The sequence below is a fragment of the Conger conger genome, chromosome 13 (genome assembly GCF_963514075.1).
Source record: "Conger conger chromosome 13, fConCon1.1, whole genome shotgun sequence".
NCBI classification, from domain to species: Eukaryota; Metazoa; Chordata; class Actinopteri; order Anguilliformes; family Congridae; genus Conger; species Conger conger.
Window position 1 is genome coordinate 2,211,020 of NC_083772.1, and position 9,088 is coordinate 2,220,107.

Here is a 9,088-nt window from a genome sequence, read left to right on the forward strand (position 1 = left end):
CTAAACAGGGCTCGCCGTCAGTGTGACCCAGGGGTGCGTTCAGCTGGACAACCTGCGAGGCCGTTGCCGTGACGCTGGGGGCGGCAGTAAATCCCCTGGAAACGGCCGTTCACAAGCTCACATCCTGCTGCTGTTCACATTCACTGGACATCATTCATTCAAGCTGTGATCCTCTGCTGGGTCACGTACGCGGCTAACGGGAGTCGGGAGGAAAAAATGAGTTTGTTTAGCTGAATGCGCCCCATGAGCGTGTATTTCTGTGTGAACGTGTGCCTGAGTGTCAGTCGCCATCCAGATGTGCTCTCGTACAATCTGAGATACACTTTGTACCATTAAGTTATTAAAACAAACACCTGTTCAGACCTAAAAATGTGCCTTATACCTTTGACAATGTACACGTTCAGTTAATAAAGACGACTGAAAGACCAGGTTTTCAGCATTTGCGTAGTGCTTTTATCCCCCTTGCAGTCTTCTGTACAAAGAATATACGAAAGATACGCACAGAAAGTCAAACGCATGGTTATTTGCCATTTTATCTCTGCATCTAAGAGCAAAAAGCCAGACTAAAATTGAATTAAACACAGATTATAGTTCTTCGTGTGGGATCGAGCAGACGGGTGCTTTGTTCTGTTCAGCTTGTTGGGAAAGTGGCAGCTAAATGTCACGTCACTTGTCTGGTTACCCTCGCAGTTCAATTCAATTGTTCATTTAGCCCGATTGCTGCACATTACATCATGTATTATGACACATACTCATATCAATTAATTAATGACATGGTTATTCCGGCTCCACTGGTGGCTCCTCGTGGTCCCACGGCGACACAGACTGCTGTGTGAACCGGGTGTTTAAGCCCGGCTCTGGGGCCCCGGGGCCGTGGCCCTCTCCCGGGGGACACACGCCGTACTTCAGGAGCATCCTCTGGGTGTCCCTGTGGAGCTCCTGGATGTAGGAGTCGAACCGCTGCTCCAGGCTCTTCATCCTGTGCTCCTCCTCCCGGAGGAACTGGCCCCCGATCGTGCGTGTGAGGCTGGGAGACTGCGGGAGGAGATGAGGAGGTTGTCAGGTAAGGATGATTTCAGGTGAGTAAATATGGCTTAATGGTAAATGGCTGGCATTTATATAGCGCCTTTATCCAAAGCGCTGTACTATTAATGCTTCTTGTTCACCCATTCATACACACACTCGCACACCGACGGCGATTGGCTGCCATGCAAGGCGCCGACCAGCTCATCAGGAGCATTTAGGGGTAAGGTGTCTTGCTCAGGGACACTTAGACACAGCCCAGGCGGGGGATCGAACCACCAACCCTCCGACTGCCAGACGACTGCTCTTACAGCCTGAGCCATGTCGCCCCGCTTAATGGATCTGTCTTTTCTGCAGAAGTGAACAGAAAGCAAAGCTGGAGGGGGGTGTTCATGCCAATAATAATTATAATAATAATAATAATAATAATATAGGTTTTGCTGTACTCATGGAAGTACTGTGTGATCATGGGAGTTAATATATGATCAGCTGTTGGCACTGACGGGGAACCCTGTGGTAAGTGAAGCCACACAGTCTATTGGTGAATTTGTGACGTCTCAGAAGTTCTCCGTTCTCAGCTGTTTCCCACTCCCATGTAGGAGAAGTCCAACTGAACGGCTGTAATTCCTCATTCTGAGTCGGAATTTCTGGCAGCTCCAGAATGTGCAGAGCTTTGCAGAATGAGGACGCGTCAATGTTGGAACTTTTAATATATATTTTTGGTGACGTCCATTATTCCAGCCGTGTGAGAGTGTGTGTGTGTGTGTGTGTGTGTGTGTGTGTGTGTGTGTGTGTGTGTGTGTGTGTGTGTGTGTGTGTGTGTGTGTGTGAGCGTGGTCGGGTTCGAGTGACGCTAACTCTTCTTCTGACACGAGCTATAACCGCGCCGTGCGTCTCCAGGGTGTGTGAGGTATGGCTCACGCCCGTGCTGCTGGAGCCATTCTATATTTGATATATAAATAAAAATGACATCAGCCAGGATCCAACGGCCTGCCCCTCTCCTCAATGCCCCCGTCTCCCCTCTGTGATGCCGTTACGTTATTTTCTCCATTTCAGATCACCTTGCAGACATCAGCCAGGGTCCAAATCTGCGCCCGTATATTCCACTAACCTGAAACAATGACTTTCAAATGAATGTTGCAATTTGATTCTTTCCATTTGACTTGAACAAGGTGCTGTCACCGAATGACAGAAACTAGCGGTTTCCAGGAGCAGTGCATTATTGTGCTGCCAAAAAGCGTGACAGGAACACCTTCTGACAGATTGTATGTGGAGCATAATGGATCAAGAAAATGATACACATTTGCTGATTATTTAAAAATAGGAAGACTATTAGATTATATTACCCTGCATTGGTCTGTAAAGATGGCAATTACCTCTGTGAATGGTATTAATGAGTGCCCACACGCCGGTCTATAAATAGACGGTCTCGTAATAAGAAAAGTGTATTGTGAGTGTGTTCTCTTTGTGCTGGGTGATGGAGGCGCTGCGATTGAGATGTAAATGGAGGGGCTGTCGTTGTGTGGTCTCAGGCTGTCTGGCAGGAAGAGACAGAGACCTGCCTCCCGGGACCGACGCTCCAAACCAGCAGTGCTCCGGGTGTTCAGTGGCTGAACATTAATATCAATTTGTCATGAGAAACACACGCACTCACGCACACATGCACACACACGCGCACACATGCACACACTCACGCACACATGCACACACGCGCACGCACGCACGCACACACACACACACTGGAACTTTTACATCTCTTTCATTTGAATTCAGCCGCTGTGCCCTTGCGTTCTCCTTGGCTCCTCGGCGCGCACTAAAGGCACTTTGTACCGCGGCTGCAGATTGAACCCGTGGGCCCCGGAGGAGGCCTGAATCAATAGGCTGCTCAGGCAATCTGCTCCATATGTTTTTATGGAATGAGAAATTTCACAGAAAATGCTTCTGGACGGTCTAGTGCTATATTTCTGCAGTGAGGAAAGTCACAGGAACTCGTGCTCAAGGCTTCAAGGACAGCGTTGGTAGAGTGAAGCGTTTGCAGAGGGACGTGCTGCTTGTTTATTTGACTAGTGTCCCAGAAAACGGGGGTTGAAAGGTAATTGGGGTGAGCGGGGGGCTGGGAGAGGACTTCTCCATATGGAGCGCACGCAGGTCAGGAGGAGCTCTGGACTCACCGTCAGGACTGCAGGCTCCATCGGCGCTGACGTATTCTTCGTCCTGTCTACCTTGGCCGTGAATTCTTCCTCCCCGTGGCTGTTGCCATGGGGATAGTAACAGTCCTCGGGTTTTGGGGTGGGGCTCTGTGCTTCTGTCTGCTCCCAGCAGGCTGCCTGTGGGCTCCTGCAATTAATCACCGCAGCGAATGCTGCATTAGACGTGGACGTGCACCCTCACCTTCTCCCCTCTCCTCAACCCTCTTCCCGTCTCACTTTGTGCCGTACCAGCCCTTCTGCCTGTATGTTCTCTCGTCTCCCTGTCGAAACTCTCCCCCCTCCTTCCATATCACAGCAGGAGGGCACATGACTGGCCTGCGCTACACAGAGTTTGAGTGGGGGGGGATCACCTGTGGAATTTACGTGTCTGTTCTCTGGTTTACAGCGTTCCCCCCCCCAGATTCATAACCAATCCTCCTCATGCGCTCCTTCGTATCTCGGTGGCTCTGACTGCAGATGGGACCCCCGCTCGGTCGCTGTCGGTGAGGCCATGGCCCTGACCCGTGGGTACCGCGCCCATTCCACACACGGACGGGGGTAAAGGAGACGGGCGGGAGAACGATGGGGGCGGATTTCGGGACGTTTACTCCACATACGGCGCGGGCCTGAGGTCCCGTCAGGTACACTGGCGGCACACGGCTTCAGGGAGCTCCGCCTCGCTGTCACGGGGGGGGGGGGGGGCGTTATTACCCCCGCTCTCCCGTGTGCTCAGAGCGCCCTCATACTCATTCCACTCCCGCTGGGCGCATTCTCAGCTTCGCCACCACACACTTACACAAACGAGTGTGAGCTTCAGGAATTTGACCGGAATAAGCCCTTGCAGCAGAGTCTTGTTAACCCTTGTGTGGTCTTAACATTCTCTATACTCCCCTTATCCTAAGGGTACAAAATGACCCGCCTTCACTAAACCCCTAAAACAATGAAGCAGCTTAATTGAATTTTAAACCCCAAATCTATTTTTCATGAAGAAACAACCTGTCACTCATCACAAACTTTGTGATCAAATTTCAAAGTTGAAAAAATATCATTTTGGGGTTTTTCTCTGCTGTTAAACATAGTGGCAGGTCATTTTTGACCCTTAAGACAACACAAGGGTTAATGAAGCCCTACAGCACTAAATGAGAATATACGTACGTATGTATCAGGACATGAAAATAATTCATTGTTTAATAAAATCTATCACTAAATGCCCATATCATAAAATTATATTTTCCTAAATACAGACCATTCACCTGAAAACATTCAACTGATAATAACAATTAACACAGCTGTGCTGCAAATAATTTAAATATGAATCACACTGGCTGAAAAGTCTTTAGCCTATAAACCTATAGGGCTAACTACACATCAGAACATCAGAACAGGCTCGGCACTGTTTAGTGAATGAATCCAATACACCTCTCTATGGAGCAATTTATTCATAATGTCTCCGCCTCTGGTTGACATGGAAACCTTCTCAATTCCCCAAAATCACAGAGCAGATACCATGGTTGGCTTCTGCAAAATAGTGTAAAATTGTGTAGCACATGTTATAGTCTTGTGTTCTGCTATCCTGAATTTGTGGGATCTTAACTTTGATGCGAATATAAATCTTGGACCAGATGCGTCTGAACTGGAAAAAATAAGGGGTAGTGTTGAAGTCAAGTCTTTTGACTCATTAACTGCCTTCATGTTTTTACTGGCATGAGGATGAGGATGATGAAGCACTAACACTAGTGATCGGGCGTATGTGTCTATAGTATGTGTGGCAGTGAAAATGGAAAATAGTGTGAGTGCTCCCTGTTTTATCTTGTCTGTACGTGTGTGTGTGTGTGTGTCTGTACGTGTGTGTTGTGTGTTGTGTGTTGTGTGTTGTGTGTTGTGTGTGTGTGTGTGTGTGTGTGTGTGTGTGTGTGAGTGTGTGTGTGTGTGTATGAGTGTGTGTGTATATGAGTGTGTGTGTATGTGTGTGTGTGTGAGTGTGTGTGTATGTGTGTGTGTGTGAGTGTGTGTGTGTGTGTGTGTGTGTTCGTTCTCAGAAACACTCAGGCATACTGTGCCAGAGTCACTTCACACCTGGGACTCTAATGAGGCGGAGCACAAACACCATCTGCTGGCGGTGTGTCTGGGAGCCCCCCGTCTGCCTCCCCCCCCCTCCCCCCGTCTGCCTCCCCCCCCTCCTGTCCCGTCCGCCCCCCCCCCCGCTGCAGGGGAGCTCCAGAACACGCGTGTGAAACAGCGCCTCTCATCACGTGATCCGCCCAGCGCGAGCAGCTCCACCGTCAGCCATCGCTCTCCAGGGAGCCGGGGACACTCCTCATACACCAGCCGTGCTCCGCCGTTCTCCCAGGCTTCCCGGTATTCCAGGTGTGTACACCACGGCCCTGTCCAGTGAGCGCACCGCCACGTGACCTCTCACGAGGGTCCTCTGAGGTCATTTAATGCCCGTTCTTTAAATTCAGAGACGTTTTACGTCACTCCCTGACACCTGTGATGAAAGGCGCTATATAAGTGACATGCTGCGGTTGTGACTGCTGTTTTTGTTCATGGCGTTCCGGTCAACAAGCTTTTCTGATGTAGTCTGCTCACTTTCAGTACATCACACACACACACTGTCGGTCTCAGAGTCCAGGACTGAATTGGGAAAAACATTTTCCTCTCATCAGCTGACCCCTGCTCTCTGTCTGGTGAAGGACTCCCGGGACCTGCCCAAAGTGGCAGGGTCTGTGTCTGTGTCTGTGTTTGTGTCTGTGTCTGCGTCAGCGCTGATGTCTTACACATGGCTGCTGATGCCGTGGGGATCTTCTGAGGCGAAGCTCGTCTCTGCTGGCTGACTCTCCTCTTCCCACTGCCCAGAGTCACCGGAGACCTCACCTGAGACCTCACCTGCAGGGGTCTGCAATCAGAAAAACCAAGAGAAGCAGCGTTTTGTAATCAAAAGTCACTATGGACAAAAGCGTTAGCTAAATGACTGTAATGTAAGGTCATGTAAAAGTGGGTTAAGACAGTGGGGAGCAGTGTTTTGGTTCAAGGTAAAATAGAATGAAAGTGTTGTTACAGTGAAGAGCTGTTTCGGATTTGAGGAGTGGGTATGGCACAGACAGTGGTTATGGCACAGACAGGCACAGACAGTGGACAAGGCACAGACAGGCACAGACAGTGGACAAGGCACAGACAGGCACAGACAGTGGACATGGGACAGACACGCCCAGCATTAGTGCAATGTGTTTGATGAGCACTGCATTTCTGATTCATTAAAAAGATTAATGAAATCTGTGTACAAAGAAAAATTGGCCAAAAATGCAGCTGCCTTTTAAAAAATGCATATCTCTGAAAGCTTTGTGCTCTCTCTCAGTCCTGTATAATTTGTTGTTGTTGTTTTGATTTCTTCTCTCTCTAGCTGGAATAGTAATGCTGATACGGGTATAAGCTGTCTCACGTGTTGCTGATACAGGTATAAGCTGTCTCACGTGTTGCTGATACAGGTATAAGCTGTCTCACGTGTTGCTGATACAGGTATAAGCTGTCTCACGTGTTGCTGATACAGGTATAAGCTGTCTCACGTGTTGCTGATACAGGTATAAGCCAGGGGTCTCCAATCTTATCCAGAAAGGGCCGGTGTGTGTGCAGGTTGTTGTTTTAGCACAGGACTAAGACAGCTGATTCTACTCATCTAGGTCTTGATTAAAGACCACGATTAGTTCATTAGTATAATCAGGTGTGTTACTGCTGGGTTAAAACAAAAACCTGCACCCACGCCGGCACTTTTAGGATAAGATTGGAGACCCCTGGGTATAAGCTGTCTCGCGTGTTGCTGATACAGGTATAAGCTGTCTCACGTGTTGCTGATACAGGTATAAGCTGTCTCGCGTGTTGCTGATACAGGTATAAGCTGTCTCACGTGTTGCTGATACAGGTATAAGCTGTCTCACGTGTTGCTGATACAGGTATAAGCTGTCTCGCGTGTTGCTGATACAGGTATAAGCTGTCTCACGTCTTGCTGATACGGGTATAAGCTGTCTCACGTGTTGCTGATACAGGTATAAGCTGTCTCACGTCTTGCTGATACGGGTATAAGCTGTCTCACGTGTTGCTGATACAGGTATAAGGCGTCTCACGTGTTTCTTGAGTGGCTCAAAATTCCAACCAAAAATAAGATTAAATCAATTGCTTGTATTAATAATCTGGTATTATGTACACACAAAAGCTCTGGAGGCATAATATCACTCGCCCAGACCTGGTCACTTGTGTCACTTGAGTTGGGTGCTTGAGGCTCTCCAGACCTCTCATCAACAGCTTCATATGATCTTGCCCCAAAATGGAGGTGCTCCCCATGGGGCTGAGGTAAGCTGGGCTCACAGGAGGCCTCCCTCTCAGCCCTGCTGGAGTGTGTGAGTGAGACTCCATGCGCTCTGAACCAGTTTAATGTCGGCATGTTAACTCCCCAGTGTGCCGAGCTGTTCCTCAGGTGCCCCATCCAAACGGCGAAAGGCCATTTGGACTCCTCTCCCGCAGACAGGCCCGTTTTTCATCATTAAAGCCATACGATGGATTGGTTTTCTCTCACAAAGCACCATTAAAAGGCCATTTTCTCTGATCTCTGTGAGACGGGAGTGAACAGACAACGGCCCGGCCCTCTGTGATGCCTGGGTAATCCCAGCGGACCGCCTGCAGAGTCCCTGCTCCACTAACGCACACCAGAGAGCAGAGAGCAGGGAGCAGGGAGCAGAGAGCAGAGAGCAGAGAGCAGAGAGCAGAGAGCAGAGAGCAGAGAGCAGAGAGCAGAGAGCAGGGAGCAGGGAGCAGGGAGCAGCAGAGAGCAGGGAGCAGGGAGCAGCAGAGAGCAGAGAGCAGAGAGCAGAGCCCAGAGAGCAGAGCCCAGAGAGCAGAGCCCAGAGAGCAGAGAGCAGAGAGCAGAGAGCAGGGAGCAGGGAGCAGGGAGCAGCAGAGAGCAGAGAGCAGGGAGCAGCAGAGAGCAGCAGAGAGCAGAGAGCAGAGCCCAGAGAGCAGGGAGCAGAGAGCAGAGCCCAGAGAACAGGGAGCATAGAGCAGAGAGCAGAGAGCAGAGAGCAGAGAGCAGAGAGCAGGGAGCAGGGAGCAGGGAGCAGCAGAGAGCAGAGAACAGGGAGCAGAGAGCAGAGAGCAGAGAGCAGAGAGCAGGGAGCAGGGAGCAGCATAGAGCAGAGAGCAGAGAGCAGGGAGCAGGGAGCAGGGAGCAGCAGAGAGCAGAGAGCAGAGAACAGGGAGCAGAGAGCAGAGAACAGGGAGCAGGGAGCAGGGAGCAGAGAGCAGAGGGCAGAGTGGGGGTTGAGGCTGGGGCAGGTGGTGGAGGGATGGTGCGAGTCTCAACTCGCCAGACCCACTTCTGCCCTTTAATGCGGAGATGTCTGAGGTACTGTCAGGGAAGATGGGAACGGCACCCTGGAATAATAAAACCCAGAGCGCTCTCGCTCGCGTTCTTCTGCTCCTCCGCGGAAGCGTCTCGACAGTGAGAGATCTGGCCTGTTACTTAAGTGTTTGCATTAATAATAATAATAATAATAATAATAGTTTTATTATTTGTTTGCATTTGGTACTCCAGGCCCCAGGTTGGCTGAGTACAGAAGGATGGAGAAGGACTGAGATGAGCAGAGTGGTTGGAGGTCAGGCAAGTTTTAGAGAGAAGAGAGATGCTAGTGAACACCCTCTCCTTGTACTCCTGAAACTCATGCTGTGAGAGGGGGATAAATCACTCTTTGTCCGACCAAAGCTCTGTGCCCTTGATTCTGACTAATAAATATGATGAAAATGTCAATAATGGATTTAAACTTGACCCTCTTTTTTCGCTGGGCTGGAATATCGACTAATGAGCAACTGAATGAAGAAAAAAGCATTGA

At 49.8% G+C, this 9,088-nt stretch overlaps 1 protein-coding gene across 1 annotated transcript in view; it reads right to left on the bottom strand.

Moving 5' to 3' along the window:
* Positions 1-472: 472 nt before the first annotated feature.
* LOC133108203 (centrosomal protein of 63 kDa-like) overlaps positions 473-9,088 on the bottom strand; it is a 12,726-nt gene continuing 4,110 nt past the window's right edge. Inside the window, exons 6-8 of the mRNA XM_061217656.1 lie at positions 5,990-6,108; positions 3,195-3,360; positions 473-1,035 (exon numbers count right to left, since the gene is read on the bottom strand). Coding sequence (XP_061073640.1) covers positions 778-1,035; positions 3,195-3,360; positions 5,990-6,108 — 543 coding nt within the window. The 3' untranslated portion in view covers positions 473-777. The remainder of the gene's footprint in view (positions 1,036-3,194; positions 3,361-5,989; positions 6,109-9,088) is intronic.